The sequence below is a fragment of the Melanostigma gelatinosum genome, assembly GCF_949748355.1.
Source record: "Melanostigma gelatinosum genome assembly, chromosome: 17".
Lineage (NCBI taxonomy): Eukaryota > Metazoa > Chordata > Actinopteri > Perciformes > Zoarcidae > Melanostigma > Melanostigma gelatinosum.
The window spans coordinates 6,341,328-6,364,592 of NC_136650.1; the positions used below are offsets into that span (position 1 = coordinate 6,341,328).

The 23,265-nt window shown below is 42.3% G+C and overlaps 1 protein-coding gene across 5 annotated transcripts in view; it reads right to left on the bottom strand.

The window, feature by feature from the left end:
- LOC306791515 (uncharacterized protein) overlaps positions 1-22,020 on the bottom strand; it is a 39,786-nt gene extending 17,766 nt beyond the window's left edge. For 3 of the 5 annotated variants that reach the window (XM_079288273.1, XM_079288272.1, XM_079288275.1), the window contains exons 1-5: positions 21,660-22,020; positions 6,395-6,604; positions 3,542-3,610; positions 3,281-3,301; positions 911-1,074 (exon numbers count right to left, since the gene is read on the bottom strand). In XM_079288273.1, the coding sequence (XP_079144399.1) occupies positions 911-1,074; positions 3,281-3,301; positions 3,542-3,610; positions 6,395-6,604; positions 21,660-21,726 (531 nt within the window). In that variant the 5' untranslated portion in view covers positions 21,727-22,020. The remainder of the gene's footprint in view (positions 1-910; positions 1,075-3,280; positions 3,302-3,541; positions 3,611-6,394; positions 6,605-21,659) is intronic. The other 2 variants (XM_079288274.1, XM_079288276.1) reach the window with 1 other exon arrangement.
- Positions 22,021-23,265: the final 1,245 nt, after the last annotated feature.

Below are 23,265 nucleotides of genomic sequence, written 5' to 3' on the forward strand. Positions count from 1 at the left end.
GTATCAATCTGGTCATTTAAGAGGAGGTGATTAGCTTAGTTGAGCGTGAACACCAGAAGCAGGGGAGAGTGCTTCTCTGGCTTTGTCCAAAGTTTAAAAAATGTTTTAGGACCTCTAAAGCTAAAGAGATAAATCATGTTTAATGATACGTTTTAGAGGAGGTAGGTGTATTTCTGAAGTTTGAACAGAGCCAGACTAAACTGCTGCTGCCTACTTCCACACTTAATGCTAAGCTAGGCTAATCTCTTGCTGGCTGTAGCTCCAGACATGAGATTGGTATTGATCTTCTCATTTAACTTTTGACAACAAAGAGAATAATTCCTTCAACAATTCCTGAAATTTTACAATCTGCAGCTGGAAGGGAAAGTAACTGTCTGGTGTAAATGCTCCCGACTCTTTGGCATGAGCAACTTGTGACAAGGAGACACAGGAAGTTTCAGTTTCAGTTTTAGATGTCAAATAGAAGCCAAAAGGATCAGGAACCACTGCTGTGATCAATAACTGATAACTCCAAATACAGCCAATGAAAATTAAACAACGGAACATTTGCTGTAATCAGCCAACACTTGGCATCACAACTGATATTCACGATGTGATCAAATCCCTGTTACACTGGCAATTTTCCAGTGGAAAAAACCTGTACTCAGCACTGGGCTTGCATAAACGCTGGCATAGTGTTGACTTTTCCACTCTGACTTCAATTAAGAGGAACTATTTTGGAGAGGACACACTTCTGTCTCAGGCTACAAAAGAAATCTGTCTGCGTTATCGATGACAACCACATTAGCTCAGTGTTGATAATTTAAAACAAGCTTTGAAATTGCATTAATTGGTTTAACCATAATTTGTTCATGAACCCATGTTTGGATGGTTTTGAGCTAGTACATCCTGATTTATTGTATTTTCTCACCTTGTTTTTTTCTAGTTTCTGTCTCTGTTTTTCCTCCAGCAGAGCTCTGCGTTTCTCAGTCTTCAGCCTCTGCTCTTCTAGCTTCTTCCTGCGATCCTCCAACTGGCTCTCCCTCAGACGTCGGGCCTTCTCCTCCTTCTCCAGCCACTGGACCTTCTTCACTGCTACAGGGTCACCAGAGAGAGGGGTTAACATCCAGAAAGAAAAGCCGGAGAGACAGTAATACGAGTTACACAAGAGAGTTCGAAACCAAAAGGTTGCTGAGAATCACATTTGTCTGAGATCTTTTAAATTCTGTGGTTATCTGAATAGGGTTTTCTAAGAAAAGCCCGGCCGATTTCTTTTCCTACGATGATGATAAAATGATCCGAATAATAATAAACTTATTCTACATGGCACCTTTCTTAAACAATGTTTAGAAAGTGCTTTGCAGGATAAAAAGACTAAGAGTCTACTCAAACCCGCAACTCTCATGGTGGTGCAGGAGGAAAATGTAGGAGAACACCTAAGTCATTATAATTCATCCTCTGGGAACCATGAATACGTACTAAAGTTTGGGCCAATCCATCTGGTAAATTTGGAGCAATTTAACTTGATAAATCAAAACTTAGCCACTAGAGAGGAGTCAGGGAACCACTTAAAGTAGGATTCAGCCCCTAAAGACCATGAATATCTGAAACTAATTTCATGGCGATCGATTTCATCAAAATAAGTCATTGTCACTTGAGCCACGTCGCTACAGTGGCTAAAACATCAACAGTATTAAAAGGGACAATGATCTGATGCTATAAGCTAATCTGTGTGAAATATAGTTATTCAACAGGGATCTACAGAAACCTTCTTACGCAGGTTATTCCAAAGTGGATCCTTTAACTCCGACAGTGGTAATAACTTAAACTCTTGATTCTCAAACACAATGGGTGAAGCAGATGGAAGACACTGTGTTCAACACTATAATCCTGATAACTGTAAATAAGCAGAGGTGTCCCGCTGTGTTATACAGCACCCTCGAGCAGATGTTTCTCTTTGCACATTTGCTGCTGTGGCTCATTTATTGGTGGAACAATTAAGCAGCAATCAATCCTCCTAAATTAAACCTTCTGTATGCTGGACAGCTGCTGGCTCTCTTAGATTTATTTCCTTCTTATCACTTGCATATAAGCCTGTTTACACAACTGTTGTTTTTAAAGCCCGGCGAAGAGTTTAAACAATGGATGATGACAATGAGGGTGGGTTACATGCTGCATCCAACCAAATGAATGGCATGTTTCAATGTTATCTCGTATTGCTGGGAGTTAGACGGCATTAGAAATACATTTTAGTGGATTAAGCTCTGCGAGGATGCAGCAGTGTTGTGAGGCAAACACATGTTTTGTATTTCGTTCAGAATTCTGCAGCTCATCTTCACTAATGAGTCACACAAGTCTGAGCCTTTCTACAATGAAAAAGCATTTTCACTCCTCCATAAATCCAATTCCTGAAAACAAATTGAATTTATGTCTGCACTCTGTGCAGCAGGATTGACAAAGATATGTCGGTATAATGTCTGAGTTTGCACAAAGTATGAAGTGCACCATTGCTGTTACATAACAATGCTCAGTTCTTCACAATATCTTCAGATACTCAGATTTGCTGCAAATGTAAAGTAAACATCGTGTTTTGTGACCCACATGCCATTGTGTGCACACGGTTCTGAACAAATTCCATGCTCCACATGGGAAAGAGCGTGTACCATATATTTACAGAAAAAAAGCAGACTGCAGGAAACTTATCTCGGAGCAGCTGAAGCCAAGTGAACCTCAGATTTTATCGATAAAAAGGCAGCAGAACTCTGCTTTAACAGTGCTGCGGCAAGACCACATTATTGATGCTAATGAAAGTAGTAATTAAATCTAATCTGTCTGAGAGGCCTGGTCTCAGTTTATGGTAATGACTGCTCATTTTTCATGCCCCGGGCTCCGAGAGACGTCTCTGCAGGGAAACGCCCGCCGAGCTCTGCTCTGATTGGCTGCCTTCATCCACAGGGAGAAGACGCTGTGTTTGAATAGTAGATTTTGTCTTAAATGTTTTGGGGCTGGAGAAATATTTTCATAAGAGAAACGTTTCATTCTGCAGCCACAAAGTACAACCATGACTTCAGGTGTGGGACATGCCAAAATAAAAAGTAAATTTAAACAAAACATGAGCAGAACCATTCAAACATTCAACGTTTTAAGACTTTCCAACGAGACAGACAACCCAAATAAAAAGCACAAGCGGTTCATGGAGGAAAGAATAAAGGGCGCGACTATGATTCCCATCACAAGTTTGATTATTCCCAAATGGCATGACGGCTGCGGACGCCGAGGGTTTTTTAGTGAAGCCCCTTACCTTGCAGCTGAGTTTGCTGTTCTGAAAGCCGCGCGAGGAGAAACAGTAAGAGACGACAACAACAGTCAGTCACGTCAGAGGAGAGTGACAGAGGAAAGAGGAATGTTCACACTACGTCAAGAATAGAAGATCTGCATGCATCAAGTTGGTTACAACAAATTCCAGCTTCATGCATCACCAGCAGAGTTCTTTTTGGGAAAATCCAATTTATTCGAAGTTAAGAAAAAGCTCAACATATTTGATTGTTTTATCATTTCTTACCGATATATCTGGCTCTCTCCTCCCTCCGCTCCTTGGCGAGTTTCTGTCGTTGCTCTGAGCTCACCGAATCTACAGGGAAAAAAGAAAAGATAAAGCTTTCAGTTGAAGCTTTCATCACAGAGAGAGCAGAGTAAACAAACTGCAAGTTTTGCAGTTGCTTATTTCGACGTTGAGCAGTTAAAGCTAGGGTTGGTCATCTTCTTCAGAAACATGTTTTGTTATATTTGTTGAAATTTTCTTTCCATCCCGACAGCAATCAATCTGTCTGGTGTCTGTGGCTCTCGCAGCCAGGACTGTAACATGGGACAACCTCCCATTTCGAGTCAAATAGACCATTAGGTAGGGTATACTTTAGGGTGTGGCTCCCTTATGATTGATAGGCTGCCAACACGGCGTTGTCCGGTCTGGGCGTTGTCTGTGTTTTTCTGTCTTAGAACTTTAACCCTTTCACAGTGTGTGTTTATGAAAACTTGGGAGCTTTGTGGTTGCCTAAAAATGTCTAATTCAGCTCTCAGTTGTACTTAGCTCCACCCGCTTGTGTCACTTATGGTTGCAAAAAAACAAGACGGCGACGGCCAAACTCGAGGCTTCAAAATCGTAGTCTGCAAAACCAATAGGTGACGTCATGGTAACGACGTGCTAACAGTGCTAACAATAGCCAAGTTTGATCATTTTTTAATATCGAGCTTACTCTTGTTGGTTTCCCTTCATGTCCAACCCTCGCTTTAGGAGTAACAATGTCATTCATTTGGAGTCTGGTTTGTCCACCTGATGAATGCATGAGTCCAATATTAACTCTCCTTTCAGCTCTGTTTTTGGTTTCCACCAACTCCTGAGGGAAATATCGGTCTCTTTAGCTGCTAAATGCTCCACTATGTTCACCAGCGAGCTAACTGTGTCTCTCTGCTGTTTGCTGCTGAGCAGGTATCACAAAAAAACAACAAAACGCTCAGTAGAGCTGAGTAGAACTGCTTCAGACATCCTGAAGGAGCTTGGAGCAGAACCTCTGGTCATTTGCATCAAAGCGAGCCAGTAGGAAGCACTCTTGAGGTTTTCCAGGAAAGTCTCAGACTGAGAGGAGACCCCAGAACACGCTGAGGGGGGATTACATATCCCATCAGAAATGCATCATTTCTGAAACAATGTCCGCGTTATTTTAGATTTGTCTACAATCCTGCGAACAGTTGTTCGTGGAACTGAGACATGGTGTCATTGAAAGCAGCTGGCAGCATGTTCTGTGGATTATCCCGAGTAACAGGGACACTGTTTCCGTGCTGCTTCAGACATTTTCACGTGTCCTTTTTCAAAGCTGTGAGCACCAACAACAAGATTTGATTGCCTTCCATTATTTGCACGGATAGATTTCATACAGAAAATGATTCAGTTGTGGTTTTTTTCCATCTCTTTGTACACTGACGATGTGAAAACTTTTTGCAGCTCAGCTGTGATGAACAACTGCTTCTCGGCCGTTCTCATCTTCAGCGATAATCAGCGTGAATCCTGATACGCTTCAACAGACGCAGCGGTGGAGCACGAGGATTTGTCCGTCCCTCGAAACAGTCTGTGAAAAGCCACGACTGAAGAGCCGTAACACACCGATGGAAAACCAGGACCCCCGGGGTGCCCGTCTCCTTTTGTGGCTCTCCTCCGTGCTATGTGATATGTATGCCACGCGTCCTCAACCAATCACAGCCCTGCAGCACTTCAGCACCGTCTCCATGGCAACCTGCATTTCCTCCCCGCCTTTCACAGAGTTTCCTACGTGACTGCACACTTCAGTCCGACTGATGGCAGTACGCTATGGAGTGCGAAGAAAAACAAAATCTTATCGACGTGGAGGTCTCGTCCCCCTTCCCTCCACCACCACCATCAGTCTTCCTCCACAGTGTACATCCCGTCTCCCCCATAGCTAATGGCGATTTGCCACTCAGCCACTACCACCTGTCTGGCAGGAGTGACTCAATATACATTAAAACCTCCATTCGGGCAAACGGTATGCGAAAACTATGCATGAATGCTTTCAGGTTTTACATGTGATGGACTTTGTCTTTGAAGGTCAGAAATGAAACATGGAGGAAAACAAAACACCGCACAGTTTCATACTTTTAATGCCTTTTAAAGTGTTTTTTTCCTCATCATTTTTTTCCTGCTTCCAATTTCCAACAGTTGTAATTGTAGCTGTTGTTTATTTGCCATTACAGCAACAACTATGACCTTGCATTGCGTCGTTCAAATGAGCACCGTCGTCTCCCTGCTGCCTCGCTCTGCCTTAATTACCGTTTTGTGCCAGCATCCTATCTGATCCAGCTCTCTGCCTGATGCCTGCAAATTAAGCACACAGCTGCCGGTTCTGTACAATACGGCAGCTTCTCTCGTGTGTTATTCCCTATATGTGGCAAAAAAAAAAGTAGCTTATCGTTTAAAATATCAACACAAGTGCTGCTGAAAAATATTAGCATATAAACAGACAAAGCCAGAATTTTGTCGATCGAAAAAACGGCGCGCTGCCCTTTTCTAAAAACATTCATCATCCGGCCAAAGGTGCGTGGACGCGCCTGTGGAGGTTAATGCGGCAGCTTACAATTATATTTTAGACAGCGAATCGAATAATGCCACAAAGCAAAGCTTGTACACCTTTGGGATTCCATTAACTGGAACGAGCCAGACTTTATTGCCCCGAAATCTTTTCCGCTCTGATGGCTGAATGGGAGTAAATCCCTGCAAAGCCGGGCTCAAAAGAATCCTGTGGAAAGTCTTACCAGAAGAGCGGAGACTGATGTTTCCCTGCCTTAATCTAATCAATGTGATGATTTAAAGTCAGGCACGGACTCAATGGCTCAGATATTGAACAACCTTTCTTGGGCTGCGGGCTGCTGCCCGGGGTGGGGGGCCTCCCGTCCGTCTTGGAGGAGGCATCTGTCTTGGTGGGGGTCTCTGTTATGGGGCTGGAGTCTGTTTTGGGGGAGAGGTCTGTGACGGCCGAGTCGTCTGAGATCGGAGTGTCCTTCCCCAAAGACTTGTCCCCATTCTGGATGGACTGCAACGCCGTCTGCAGAGGAAGAGCTGGACGACAGGGAAAAAAAGACCAATTGAATGATTGACAGGATACCACAGATGTTTTGTTTCGTTACCCGATATTTCATAACGTTAAATCTCAATGATAAGCAATGTACGTGTAGTTTTCTTTTTGCAGTCGCTGATGCTTTTTGTCCAATGTCTGACGTATTGTTGCATCACCGTTGGACAGTCCCCGAGGTGACGTTTCCAGTAAACGTGAGCGACCTGCTTCCTCCATCCTTTGCCGACACGCCATCACAGCAAACCTAGAAATCCCTTTGTGACTTAATTAACTCTCGCCTCATTAGAAATCATTAACAGCTCTTTCACACGCAATTCACGCGCATCAGTCGCTCCGCTGCGAGACGCAGAAGGTCTCAGAAGGTTTTCAGTCCTGCAGAGAAAAAGGCCTCCTGTCAGCAGCGTTAAGCGCACCATCAGTAGGTGAGACACGAGCGTGGGAATACATCTCTTAAGGTTGTCTTCCGAAGCAACTGTTCGCAGTATTTAAAAGACAACTAGATACACATTGATTTTTCCCGTAGGGGCGGAAGAAACCACTGGAGGTTGTTGTGTAAGTCTGTTTCAGCTCGCTCATAGTGGGTACCATGGGGAGAATGGAAGACAATTCATTTCATTATCCCCACAGAGCCACAAAAACGGAATATGAATCCCCCGACTTCACTGTGGGGCAAAAAGCTGAAAATGAATCAAAGAAAGTTGAATCATCAAATAATAGTTTTATCAGTCATTTTTTTGAAGTAAAAATGCCAAACACATGGTGGTTTAAGCTTCTCAATTAATGATTTGTTGCTTTTCTCTGATATTTGGGGTGTTGGACTGTTGGTCGGACAAAACAAGCAATTTGAAGATGTTGACTTAGATTCTGGCACATTTTAAAGAACATTTTATAGTAACAGTGGTAAAAACGTGGCTGTGTGGTTCTCTGCATGACTTGAAAACTGACTTTGACATGTAAAGATTGTCGAGTTCCCCTTTGACCTGCAGATTAATCGAAAATGAAAATGCCCAGCACTTGCAGCTCTACTTTCAATATCATGTTTTATGTAACACAAAGGCCTCTGGGCCTCCTAACTATGAGCACCATTGACGGCTCCACACAGATCCGGTCACGAGGCCAGACTTCCTGACCTCTGACCCTCACGGAGGGCGACAAAGAGGCAGCAAAAACAAAAAGCCACAAAACACATCCTGTCTTAATCCCGGCTGAGTTTGTTTTCACACTCCTGCCGGTACCGGCACTGAGATCGGCTGCTGCTTGCTGGACCCCCCCCCTTTGTCCCTCGCTGGCTGTCACACTGGAGAAGTCGGGGACAAACTGAGCAGAGCCACTATGACGCATGGCGGAAGGTGTGTGTGTTGGGGGGGGGGGGGTGGAGTGGAGCAGGAAGAAGAAGGAGAAGGGACAATTTGTGCACTTCTACAAGAACACACGGAGAGTGGGAAAAGAGATTCATAGAGAAAGGAGCGCTGGAGGACAATGAGAGAGTGGAAAAAATGATGCGGCAGGCTGTTTTTATTGCGACGGAGGAGGAAAAAGACAGCTCAGGATTTAAAAATACAAAGAAAGGAGGGGAGAGATAAAGACAGTAACAGCTAGGCCCAGAGCTGGGAAAATAATGAGACATGAGCTCAGAGGTATAAGGTGAGAGGCTGCAGGCTCCGGGCCAGCGACGGGCAGATGGTCCAAACGCTCACCGAACCACATAAATCACAGATTAACACTGGGCTCCTCTCCAGCTACCCCCACTGTACTTCAAACACAGAGCTTAATATGCACAGGCTGCATTATAGAATACTAAAGGAGGAATGAGAGGACGTGAAGTAGAGCCCCGCGTGTGTTTACACAAGAGAGTGAGAAAGAAAAGATGCAGGACGGCACCGCTTCTACCTGATGCTGAAAGATCTAAAGAATTTGGTAAAAAGAGGATCGCAGTGCTCCTCCTCACTTGAGAAGATTACTCTTTTGCATTTGAACAGTTTACCAGCTTCATATGGCTTTAGTCAAACGTATTCATAAAAGGATATAAGGCAACTAGTGGTGCTGATTATTCTGCCACCGTAACACTGTCAGGATGAACAAACGCATACATGAAAAAACAGATAGAATCAGAGATTTGAGCTGCTTTGTTTGTTTTTGATTTAGATGTTTTTTTGTAGTTTTTATTGATGCTTTTTTTAAATTTCCTGGGTTATTATTTCCTGTTTTATTAATCAGCTTTGAACCTTAATTGTTTATGTACTAAACAAAAGAAGTGAATGTGAGTGCCAAATAAAAATGTAGGAAATAAACCTTATTTTACTGTGACTTGATTGCTGTGGATTATCGGCAAATACCTCTGATGATTATATGCATGTGTAAACCAGATCTCACTGTGATGACATGCACAAAAAAAAAGAGGGCGGGATCTCTCGTAAGACTCTAGTTTACGTTGCAGAGTTGACTTTAACTAGTTATTACCATAAGCACAGCATGGGTGTGGCTGTTGTGTGTTTTCTGACTGAAAAACAGGAGTGATGACAAGAGTTATGTCAAAGCAAAACTACAGTATAAACTCAGGAGCATAAAACACAGCTTTACTGCTACAGTCTCACCAGTAGCTTATGGTGGCGAGCTAATGTTGGACATCTTGAGACGGACATACTGTTCACTGACCCTGTCAGTCTTTCTTTATGACTCACTTCTCTGCTTGTGCTACTGTTAAACTACACTATGTAAGTTAAGGCACTTTAAAACACTTTTCCAGCAATTTGCGTAAAAACATCTCACTCCTTCTCGGAGTCACAACTTGATAAAATGTGAACTCAAAGACATGCTGCCACACATAACTATATTCAGCTTTACTTGTGCTTTCTTAGCCAATAAACATCCATAAATCCTCTCAGAAAACATGAAAATGACTTACACACTTACAAATCCAGAACCTGCATGAGAATCATGGCGCTTTAAAGTTTGCTTCAGTATCAAAGCAATCCAGCGATAGTTGTCTGTACATCCATGAGTGAATGAATAGCTAATTCGGCATACTTTTGGTGGCTTGGTAACTAAATACAGGCTAAAAAACAGGGCTCAAGATGTAGCAGCATTTAGCTTCCTAACACATGGCAACATCTTACTTCCTGTTTACATCCCCCCCCAAAGAATTATGGGAAATGTACTTCCAAAAGTTATGAAATGATTACCCCTAAAAAGAAGAAAGACCAAGAATGATAATAACAATAGTAACATAATCTATGGATATTAACTTTTTCCATGTTTGTCGGCAAGTTTTTTTAAGAAAGCTCCTGGTCATTAGCAGGGAAATTAAATGGCAAAAAATCACAACTGCCTCCAATATAATAGTAGCTACTTCTTACTCGTGAAAACTATGAAAAATGATGATAATACCGTAATATAAACATGCATCCATAATATTAAAACACATGGCTTCAGTGGTGTCCGTGCAACAACATGACAATCCATACAGCCTTGCAGAAACACATGTCTTATCGCACACGATCAGCCATTCATGTGACGAGCTCCATTTAACACAGAAACACAAATTCAGCATGATGTCGACCGGTCACTCCCCCCTCCCTCCCTCAGAGCTCCACGTCCCTCCACAGCCAGTCTCAGGTTTCTGTGCCACTGTGACAGACTCTGGGTTTATAAATAGCGATAAGCACCATACTGAGAATGTCGGCCATAAAAGGGGCTGGCTTCTGTCGAGGCACCTTGGGACGGTATAGCGACCACAAACTGCAGCATGTGGTACACCAGATTCACCACACAGGTTAATTGTGTTTGTGTGCGGGACACATTGGCTGGTAAAATCCTACTCCATCTGGCATTTAGAAAAAACTGTTGCAACCAATAACAAAATAAAACAGAGGCAGACGTCCAAATGAAAGTTGGTAACCTGCCAGACTTGACTGAAATTTACCAGCAATCGTCAGGAAAAAACCCTTTGACATTGTTTCCCCTCAGACGGATGAGGGAGTGTGGATGCTTATAATTCTAGTTCTAGTTCACTGCATTTCCCAGAATTCCTTTTTGATGAAAGGCTTCTGAGAACATGTGAGACAGCTGTGGGTTGTATGTGCATGTAGAACTGACAGAAAACTGTGATGTCATAAGAGGTTGTGTTTTAAGAGAACTTACCGGTACATTACAAGCAGATCAAACACGACGAGTTTGAAAGAGGGGTATCCCTCACAATGAGCACGATGGAAATAAAGATGGGACATATAAGTGGGGCAGTAGGCCAGCCAATCACATATGCTCTCATTTTCTCTCTGCATTCAGTCTGGCTTTTACCGCTATAGCATGGACATTATTACGAGAAGAAACTTTGGGGGAAAGTCATATTTTTGACTTGTTTCGACACAGTTTAAAAGCATTTCGGGTGGTCAAGATAAACCTCATTGAGCTCCGTTTTTAGAGGCAACAGCTCTTCCAAAAAGGGAAAAAAATGCACCTTAATTATCATATAGCTGACTGTACTGCGATATCGATGTTCCTGGTTCAATTCCAATTGGGGACCTTTTTTTGCACGACATTAAACCTCTTTCCCCGCTCATTTCCTTTCAACACTCCACTGTCTACTTTCGAAACTTCTGGGAGAAAGGTTTGTTATCACTCTTTTGGACTTGTGCTGTTTACATCAACACATAAGTTGTTATTACCACCGGAAAAAATGGGATCTTTCTGAAAGCTCCAATGCATTTCGATAATTTTGTCCAACTCATTTATGTCATTGAGGGTATGAGCTAAATGATATAATAACCTTGATAAACTGTTGTGGTTAGACTGCATTAGTGCAGTTTACTCTACTATACTAAAGAGCTAGTATGAGTTTGTTCTGATTGTAGTGACAGTAAATATGAAAGATATTTAAAATGAAGCATCTCTTTAATCAGACCTTTTTAGAGGTGGAGGGGAGCTGAACCCATGTTGTGAGAAGCAGGTCAGACTCTATTGTTTGGAGTTATGTGCATGAGAGAGCCATGTGAACACACATGTGTGTGTGTGTGTGTGTGGGTCTTTGTGATGAGCGGGCCATGTTGGATCTGGTTCAGGCCAACCTCAGGAATCCCTGGCATCCACATTCCCCTTGCATGTGTTTCATAACACAAATGTCTATCTTTTGTATGTGTCTACATGTTCTGCATGTGCCAAAGACTCAACGGAGTAAAATCATCCGAAATAAAGTAGAGATTAAATAGTGTGCGTGTAGTCAAAGCTTTCGCTCCCACAAACTGCACAAACTCGGATTGAGTGACTCGAGGAATTTGTAATATTCCAACTAAAAACAGACATCTTGAGACATGAATTCTCATTTCACAACCTTCTGCAGGACATATCTGACTGCTTACATGTTGTCAAAGAGCACATTTGGCCTTGATGGACGCCTACACAACCTCTTCCTCTGCGGATAAAAAACGGAAACACTCTTGGGCAACAAGCATCCACGCCCCAGGGAAAAGCAGAGGAAGAACATTCCTGGGACGTTGGTGGTGCTGAGAGCAACAAGAGCCAAAACACACGCCTCCAGTTTGTATGTCTGTAGAGCTATAACCATTGAGTGCGTGTGAAATGTTCATGAAATTCAATTACCTAGAACATATTCAGGTCTTACACTTTTTAAGCTGGAACTAATGTATCTATTGTCCATTGCAGTGAACTGAAAAGCCCCCAGTTCCATCTCATGACAAACAAGAAGCACAGAGTAAGCCGAAAGGTCACTGAGTCAAATCTCAAGCATGCATGATGTAAAGAAGCCCCCAAAACAAAATGTCAAACACCCAACTTCCTCTGAGGGGAAAGGAAAACTTCAGGAATCACAAAACAAATGCTGCACGAACCTTTGAAGCCCTCAGATTCTCCCGTTGCGCTGTGAGAGGTCACCAGAACCAACAGCTGTGTTTGCAACGAGTTTCATGTCGCAGCAATGCGCAACAACAACCAACCATGCACAGCTACTAATCACCATCACAGAAGACGAAATGTGGCTTTCTGTGCTGATGACAGAAGAGAAACCTTCATTTTTACGGCTAGGTTTGAATTCCAGACCCCTGTGTGTCAGCTGTAATGCACAATGCTGTGTTTTCTCTTTGGAGTCTGGTTAGAAGTGAACATAGCTGACGGTTTCGCTAAGTCACGCCACCGTTCGCGACTGGGCTACGCCTGTCGAGTTTTCCCTTTTGTTCTTAAAAACTACGAGACTTCACATGAAGACAAAATAAGGCTCTTCATTTCTACCCAACAAGGACTTAGTCACCTGAAATGACGACCGCTAGCTAGCATAAGCTAATGCTCAGGCTAAAACTCAGTGAGTTGGTCTCCAGCTGACTTTTTAACGTTTTCAATCAGCTTGTTTTAATACGGTCCTAAATAATTGCTCCATACGTGATATGATGTGATAAGACTGCAGCTTACTTAGATAAACAGAAGTAAATCAGCTTGAGTAGACTTGTTAAGATGAGGCTTAAAAGCTACAGTTTAGTTTGTGTCTTTGTACTGTGTTTTATAGTTGATTTATTTGGTTTCAGAGTAACATGTGTTGTTGCTCTAGCTTACAGGAGCTAACTGGCTAACTTTGGTAGCAGTTGTTGGCCTTGCGAGGCAGGGAGTGTGTGATTGGCTGACAGCTGACGGTCATGAAATGACATGTTCAGAAATAAAACTTGACAGGAAATGTGTCATCAGGAAAATAATTGATGAAAATACAGTTCATAATAATAAGTTGAGTTTGAATAATTTCTTCAGTCATTTCACAAATTACGGGTGAATTTATGCATTTCATTCATGAGATTATTTAGAAGAAATGTCTTTATTTTATTAACATTAAATAACATTTTGTGGTTCCATACTTCACACAGATTGTATTTGAGTGGCTATAGACATCTCAGAAACAAATATGTTAAAAACGTATGGAAATAAATCAAATATTATCTTAGATTTACATTAAAACATGCTCTTTTATTGTAATTTAACAGTCTCTTCAATACTGACCCATATGACTCTGCCTGACATTTGACATTTTCTGCCTCCAAACAACCAAACATGTGACTGATCATGACAGAAGATGCTGGTGTATAATAGCAGACATCAGTGTGAAGGACCATTTTCTCGTTATCTCAACCCCTCCCCCGTCTCTGAATACGGTGGAAAAACACGACAACCTATTAAAAGTTAACAGTACTAAAAAAGGTACTCGAGCCTGTATTGGTCTGAACATGAGAGCTCAAATTGATTCAGTCAGAATGGCGACAGGATGTTACTCCACCGCAAACACAAGGGATCTCCAGATGCTTTTAACCACAAAGAAGTGGGTGACCCAGTCACAAACAGAGCCAGGCATGAATCATATATAGAAAATGTATTATTCACTCCTTCTTCCTCCTTCTCTATTCACTAGCTCAGGGTTGATACTAAATCATAAAGTCAAAGGTGATGCAGCGAGAAAGGAAAGATTTCTAAACCATTTTAAATGGCGATGTGCTGAGAAGAGCTTTTCTTCAACACGTGGAGAAAATAGCTCAGGCGTGGTTTGTTGTAACTGAGGCTGTCGTCTAGGAGTTCCACTTCTTCAGCCATGACTTCATCATTAGGTCATCATCTTGAAGACATAGCAACAATAACCAAGACACGTGACGTAAATAACCACCATTGTTACCACATGGTCTTTATGGCACTTTAAGGCACACGGAAGGAAGTTTTAACAATAAAGCAGCAACATTCGAGGTCGTAGGATAACAAACAGACAGATGACAAAGAGGAAAGTCTTGGTTGGCCTTTTTGTGATGGAAACATCAGAATCGAGTGTTTATAGCCCACAGCTGCCCCACCACATAATGTTATCTGGCTGACTAACGTTGACCTGGCAGCGTGGTGAGGTGTGATGACGGACTAAATTTAATCTCAGCTGAGGTCTGGTTTCAGTGCTGCGTCACGGCAGGTCAGCAAACAACGCTGAGACAGCTGGAAAAAAAGGTTTATATCATGCTCCAGCTCCATTTGAGCTGAACCTTTGTCGTTTCACTGGGTAACATTTCTCAGGAAGAGGCTGATATTTTGTAAAATGCTATACTTTTAATAGCAAGCTGAGAAGCTATGATGAACGGGCAAGTGTGAAATATGTGTAAAAAATGGAGTAAATCACAACATGCACAAAATAAAAGTGCATTTGAACTCTGTATGAATAATATACTGCTGTAGATATATTTCCCAAGCATGCATTTCTTTTGAATGTTATCATTCGATGCTATTCAATAAAAAAATTGAAGTGTTTCATTTTTAAAGCACCTTTTGCTTCCGATATTGACAAGCAGACCCTTCCAATTCATGAGGCGACCGTAAAATATGAATCTTCTTTTATTACCTAAACGCCAGGAGGACAAGGGTTCGAGATAACTAAATTCAACGGGACCAGGGTGCTGCAGCATCAGCTCTGTGGTGTTTTGCTTCAAAGACGTGATATGTTCAATTGTGTTGGAGAGAAAATCAACATGCTGGAGGACAGACGTGATCTGCTGCAGCTCTGTCAATAGAAATCTGGCAACCGAGAAGGGTTTGTGATGGTCTGCCAGACTTGAGGAAAACCTGACCAGATGCAGCCAAAATGTGCCGCCGGCATCTTGCTGCAGCCTGGTCTTCACCCTCCATCCTGGAGACGAGACTTTTCAAGGATCATTTCAGGAGCATTAAAAAGGGCACAGCGCGCTGCGTCACCGCGACTCCTGCGTGGGTAATGGAAGAAGCAGAGTGGCGTCATCGAAGAAGACTGCGGAGGTGATCAATTGACTGGCCGCTGCATTTGTGAACTGGTTCGACGCTGCTCATCTGCCGTTCAAAAATAGCTGTGCCGAGAGCAGAAACAACACATGGAGGCGGTTTGAAAAGGAGAGAAAACATCTGACAACACCACGTGACGACGCAACCTTACACAACCAAAAGATTTCCTCGTTGCAGCGCGTGTGGGCACCATGCACCATTGTCACATCTGTCTCAAGTCAAGATGGCTGATCACAGAGATATGGTTATTTTTTGTGTTATTATAAGGTTTGTTGTCCTGTCTTAGGTTGCAGTCATCAGCCATCATCAGCGCCCTAGTATTAGAGCCTGTGGGTCCTGTGACTGTGAGATGGTGAGTGACGTGTGTGTGTGTGTGTGAGGGTGTGTGTGAGTGTGTGTGAGTTTAAGTGGGCATAGACGTAGCTACATCAGGGCTGTTATCTACACACTCACACACACACACACACACACACACACTTAAACACACATACACTTCAAAGCAGGAAGAAGGGGGGGGGGGGTACATCTGTTAGTGATTCCCCTGAGGTTTGAGTAAGACATCAACAAAAACATCCAGTGCATACTGCAAGGCATCATGGGTAACGGGGGACAAGCACAGGACAGGAACCAAACGGATAGAGCCGCGTTGCCGATACATACATCTTGCTATTAGAGGGCGTTGTTTTCTAAAAGAATCAACATCTTCATGTGTCATGTCCTTCGAGGAAAGAAATCTAAGCTTCCGAGGTCTCCTTTGCAGCCAGCACAGCAAAAACAAGCTCCTATTTATCACTTATGAGATGAATTCAGCTGCATTAATATTGATCAATTACACTTGAATTGAACAGCCCAACGCCGAGGGAAGTCAAATCTGAGTGTGATGCAGAATTTTTTAAAAAGGAGGGAGGATGGAAAGGCCCTGAGGACACAAGCAGTACTGTAGTACTCTGTGTAATACATCAAAGTCGTCATCTTGAATATTCAAGCTACATTCAAGAGCAGAGTTGCTTATAGCTGAAGAGTAGAGTGAAGCCTCTGACCGAAATGTGGCTGCAGCACCAGGTCAATCATTTTCAGTTTTTATGAAAATTGTGGTTGATCACAATTTTTCCAGAATCCAATGTGACATCTTCAAATTACTAGTTCTATCAGACCAGCAGTCCAAAACCTAAACATATTCACATAATACATTTTATATACGTCTCAAAGCAAGGTATTGAATAAATGATCCCTGTGTTATTGGCGCTGAAAAATGTAAATAATATCCAGCTATCCAACCCTACCTGTAACCATAAATCAACCAATTTTTCAAAAGACAGACAATCAACAGATGTGCAAAAAATAAAAATAAACGATCACTCGAGGATAAGGCGTACAACTTTATGTCATACCAGAACACCAAATTGTTTTTAAATTAAACAAAATTAGGAAGTAATGTATGCAAACATACAGTAGATTGCGACAAAATATTTCTATGATTTTATTGTCTTATGGAGTTTTGTTTGTTAATATATCCCCTGGCTCTTTTGTAGCACCTGTTTCCTTCTTTACCTAGAAATGTGACTGGTAAACACTTAATCTACCAAAACATGATTGTAAAGATGATAATCTGATAATCCGGTGACACAAAGTCTTTGTTTTTGGACTGATAGCTGGAGAGCTGCCAGTTCACCTCCTGGGTACTGCCGAGGTGCCCTTGCGCAAAGCACCAAACCCCCCCAACTGCTAGGAGTGCCTGACCATGGCAGCCCCATTCCTCCGTCTCTCCACAACAATAATGCAAGTCTACAGGTCCTGTGCGTGTAATTTAATGTCCTACTTTGTTGCCGAGTCCTAAACGAGTCATTGTTTGTCTGTCAGCTCGTCTGCTGTACCAAACACACATTTTTGTTGTTGTTGTTTTTAAGTGCTTCAAGTCTTTTTTGATTTTTCGTCAAATCAAGTCTAAAGTCTAAAGTCATCCGACCGGTGACTCGAGTCCACGGTGACCTAAGTCTGAATCAGTCATAGAAGCTTTGACTGTGCAAACCTAAAACATCCTCTGGTGCACAATCAGGAAGTGATGTGTTTTGCTTTTCCTGACGCAGCAGCGGACCATGTGGCATAAACAGAGGAAGAAGCTCCAACAGCTATGAAGAGCACTAAAGTGGTATTTGGGAAGTGCACCTCAAAAACATTAAAAGTTGGGTAATTTTGTCTTGACTGTGAAGCGTCTGGAGTATGTGTACATATTGTTGAATCCTAAAGAGATCAGCGCTCTGATTTCTCTCATTACTGCCTCCACATTAGCTCTAAAATAGTCAGAGGCGTGTAGGTGTTGCTGCAATGACTCGAATCTATAAAATGTGATATGACAGTTCATTTTATGACTAAGCTCTGCCTCACACCGTTCCCTAACAGGATTATGCAGCAAACAGGATCGACATCCGATTCATGAATTCAAGAGAAACATGGGAAATATGTGCAGTGCTCAGGAGGCTGCGTCCTTCTCCCTCTTCATAGTGGAATGGAGCACTTCCTCTCCTCTCCCGTGCGAGTGGTTGGCCTCACGGCTGTGATTTATAGCATCTGGTCACAGGGGCCGCTGACGTGGAGTGTACAGGGAGGGGGACGCTCTGCTCTCTTCATCCTCCTCCCTTCTTCCTCGAGGATCAACTCAAACCTCGACTCCCCGTCCAGTTTCACAGAAACCCCTGGGCCCTCTGATGCTAACAGAGACTGTATCAAAGAAACTGTGTTGATGCTGTAATCTTGATTGAACAATCTAAAGTGTAACAAGTAGTCTCGTAGACGATCAAGAGACAGATTCATCTGCAACTATTTTGACGATTAGTCGATTGGCCGCTCACCCATCTTTAGTTTTTCTCTTTTCACTCTAAGCTAGACACGCTAATGTTTGACTGTTTAATCCATTCTTTACATTTTTGCTGTTGTATTTTTTTGGTTTTAGAAATGCTACAACAGACACCAACCACCAAAGCATTTATTTTGTTCACTCTTGCTACAGCATCAGTTTTGGTTGCTAACTGAGTGAAGGAACCCCCTCCTGCTGTTAGCTTGTTCGCTAACGGTTGCCAAGGTGACGGTCAAGTGAACATCGAAGCACAAATGACAAACATTCTCTGCTTCTAGCTTCTCAAATGTGATGGCTCGCTGCTTATATATGTTTCTTAATTCAATATCTTTGGGGTTTTGGACTGCTGGTCAGACAAAAATAAGCAATTATAAGACAATTGTGAAAATAATTCTTAGCTGCAGCTCTACATGTCCGTAACTCAACTGTATTTACTCTCCGAGGTTACTTCTTCCCGGAGTTCAACTGTGGAGGGTGACTGATGATAGCGGCAAATTAAAAGGCGTCGGAAGGAAGGTTTCTAGGCCAGAATCCACATTTCCAGCCTGGCTGTATGATGTTGAGCGTGTGCCAAGAACATAACGTCAGCACGACTGGGAAGCTCGCGGGGCCAAAGGGAGGCCACGTCTCATGATCACTTCCACAGAGGAGCATTCAACTCCACACTGAGACTCTGACTGCAAGGCTGCTGGAAGAGCGGGCGCGGTGGCAACTGCAGAGCATTTAACAACGGTACAATTCAAACTCCTTTACAGGCGAGTTGCAGGGCATTTTCCGTGTCACAAAAAGCCGGTGCCACTCCTATTGTGGGCCGTAAACAAAGACTCTTTGAACATGTCGTGTCTTGGAGAGTCTTGGTTTGGCTCCAGCGCTTGCCGAGTTAGTGAGAAAGGCCGCCGCAAGCTGCGTTTCCTCTCAGAAAACAAACCTCTATTCTGCTTCTATGACATCGACTCTGAAACACCAGCAGACGGGAACACAGGCTCTGTTTGAGTGTCGTAATGCTGCTGGCTGACTGGTTTCATGGCGTGTGGGGGGGATGACAGGAGATATATGAGGTCAGGAGAGATGAATGCATGCATCTATGTGTTAGGGATTTGGATGGTCGACATGCATTAAAGGGCTGAACCAAACGTCTGCCAACCTCAGACCTGAATAAATCACTTTGAAATGGGCTTATGATCCCCCTCTCACAGCTCTGCAGGCACACTATAGGCCGTGAAAAGCAAACAACCCCAGGTTGGCTTTTCTTTCTTTCTATCAGAGAATGAGACTTACGGCTCTCAAGTCGTCAGAGAAAAAGAATGTTTCTGTTTATCTAACGCCACTGCCTTTTTCGGCGTCCAGCATTCCGAATAACGTCACATGTTGAACAGCCCTGCTGCATGCTGCGGCTCTGACTACAACCAAAACACGCTTTGTTTTCCACCTCAGATCACTTTTCCATGGGCGAACCTGCTCAAGAACAATACGAGCTCTTTGAGTATTTCAATAAACGCACTGTTTCCAGCAGAAATCACCCCTCTGAAGAAGAATTAATACAAAGGTTACACGATCGAGCCCCTAAAAACAGCTTCAAAGTTGACAAGCATCCCTCAAACACACACACAGGATGTTATTTCCCTTCTTTTGACCACTGAACAAGCAGCCTCCGGTTCAATGTATACTCAAAGTCGACAAACAAAGCATCACAATTCTACGACTGTAAACCATTTTAACGTCCCAATATCAATGCAGCAATAGGTGTATTTTTTTAACACGAGTGGATAAAAAACAGAAAGAAAAAGAGAAATACCTTTAAATGTCATCTTTGTGCCTTTACTCAGGATCGCTTCAGACTAATTATGACTCTTTGATTGTGAACGCCAAGGAGTCCTTCTCAGAAGAGACCAGAATCAGGACTGTAACCAAAAGGAGACCTGTGCTTGTTGACAGGTGTCTAATCGAGCTTGAAACGATAAATTAACCAGATTACTGCACGTATATATAGATATCTGTATCGAGGTGTGTCGGCCGATAATTAACAAGACATTGCACCACAGAAACTTCCAGCCAGTGGCACCGTTACAAAGTTTGACTTCCAGAGAGCCGGCGGTCTTGGTCCAAGTATTACAAAACAAAATCCAAGGGACCCATATCAAGATAGTTTGCTTATGTTATGTGTTCATGTAAGAAAAAACAATTACGATGACCCATATATCGTTATCGAACTCGCAAATATGAATCAGTGTTGGCCCCAGAATTTCCAGTATCTGTTGCTATTCTTCGCCTTGCAACAGCCGATGCACATGCAGCAGCCTATAGACACCCACACATGCAGGGAGCCAGCACCATGACAGCCTGCCTTTGCGGTGATGAAAAGCTGCAGCAAACGTTTCTCCCTCCATCCAATGCTCTCCACATCCAGTGGAAATAGAGCGGGGGGGGGGGGGGGGTCAAAGGGAGATGTGTGAAGGATACAAGACACCACAAATTGATATAAGCCAATATACACATATATATATATATATATATATATATATATATATATATATATATATATATATATATATATATGTTATATGTATATATATTAAAACAGGAATACTAGATAAATAAATTGTGCATATATCCTTCTTTTCCAGGCTTTTGGAATAACATGTTTTGGGTTTTGCTGGTCTATTTCATGTAATATTAACATAATTAAATCATTATAGCATGTAAGTGTAAGAGGAAATCGGACTCACTAATATTGGCTTATAATTATGAGGATTTCACTGAAATAAAATCTTCACAGGGCTACTGGATCAGCCACAAAGATTCTGGTCAGTGTGAGGAACCATCAGTTAGAGATGCAGATGTTAACATCAGCCGCTGATGTGCTCTTGAGCAAGACACTGACCGAGATTAAAGAGGAGTTTTCCCTGCATGGAATCTGTTTAGTATCTCACTAATACTGTGTGCTAAGAGTGATTTTCTTCTCTTTTTTTGCAGTGTTTTCAGCTGCGCCAGCTTGCCTCATTGTATTTATGTGTGTGGGCCATTTTTCACCCCTGTGCACCACTGACGTGTTTGGTAATGGAGACCACAGCTCAGTGCAGCATTTCCAGGATCTCTTGCTGGTTAGGACCCTCCTGATAGAGAGAGGTGCACACAGCCCGCTGTTTGAGTGTGGGGGGAAATTACAGCAGGACGGACAAACATCCCATCTTTTAAGATTTGAAGTGGGAGGAATCGGATGTGTTGTAGTGCTGCAGCTGTTGCATCTTGAGTGTTGAGTGCCCAGAAGGGCTGGAAAATACCGACACACTTTAATTATGATTGGTAGGATAAAAAGATTAAGGGGGAAAGAACACATAATAATCACAATCACAACCACCACCCTCTTTAATTCTACAGCGACGTTATTGACCGTAACCTATTATACTCACATTTGTCTGTTAGCGTCAGCTTCTCTCCGAAATGATGTCCAAGCTCTTTATAATCCATTGTTTCCATTCAGGCGGACCGATTCCCGTTCGCTGTCATTCCTCAGAGTCGCAGAAGTACATGAGATGAAACTCCCAGTACAGATCGCCCCAAACACGCCCTTTGTAAATCCAACCGGAATAGAAAGAAAAAGTGACCAAAACAATAATGTGGAAATAAAAACAGGATCCAACAAAAAAAAAAGAAACGACTGGGAATGTCAGAAATGCTGAATTGGAATAAACAGATGTCAGTGTCTTGTTAAAATTAGAGACTCGGTCCAATCCAGCGAGTCGTTAGTGGAAAATTTACAGTGTGAGAATAAAAAGCTTCAGCGAGTCCTGTGAGGACCAGAGTCAAGTTGCAAAGACTGATAAAAACTACTTCCGGTCAGATGTTTTAGAATAAAATGATGCCATAGTATTTCAAGTTGCTGAACGACCAGCTCGTTTTCACTTCTTATCAATGTTTTTTTTACCGGAAACCCCAGAAATATAACCGCTTGTTCCCAGAGGCATATCCGTTCACATGGGTTCGATGGGTTCTGAGATTTACTTTTTCAATTATTTCCAAAGTTAAGAATTAGGTAACTGTAAACTTATTTTCAAATAAATCTTTCTGATTTTCACATACAATAAGTAGCAAACCATGACCATTCAATATGTCTAAAAAACGAATTAAACACAAACAATGCATTTCAACAGGAGGCTATTAGAAGACAGATTGGAAGAATACTGAAACAGATTTCCAAAGTATGGTCATTATATTCAAAAGATCTGAGAACTATTTGTTGCAGCATGATATAGCCTATAGGTGTATATATCAAACACAAATGCGGCTCTTCACTGTATTGTACAAGATTTAGCTGAAAGCCTAATTTGATTTGCAGTCCTTTGGTAGGTCACAGTTAGAAAATACAAACAATGATTTAGGCATACAACACTAAACCGACAGGACAAATAATACGAAAGTATTAGTAGGAATTTTGCATGATATATCCATACAGCTGTTATCCCAGAATCTTCCTCACTACAAAGTGGAACAGCCCCAATGTAATTCCATTGAAACTACTACTATGGTTGTAATTAATGATTCATTAACACATATCGATTTTGAACAATTACTTTAAATGTTTCAGGTACCGCAAAAACAACCGTGTTTTATTCTGAAAGCAGCATTGCTCAATTTCCGGTATATGTCTCGTTCTCCCTCATGATATTTTGACGCCGCCGATCGCAACGAAAAACCGCATGCTGGACAACTAGACTGTACCAACTTTTTCGTAAGGGACACAACTCATTTACCAAAACACCATCACAAATAATCCATCGAATACAAATTAAAAACGCGAAACAATTCATTTAATTTACAGTTAGAACTCTCTCATCGGGTTTGGCCGCAGTAACGGGACAGAAAGTGTCCCATTGGACACCACGAATGGTTTGATCCATCAGATGATTTTCAGCAGCTGAAAACAGCCCTGCTGCCTGGAACGAGGTGAATTGACATAACACCGTATAACACGGACTGTATGTGTGATTAAAGTAATTAATTAACGGGTTGTAACAG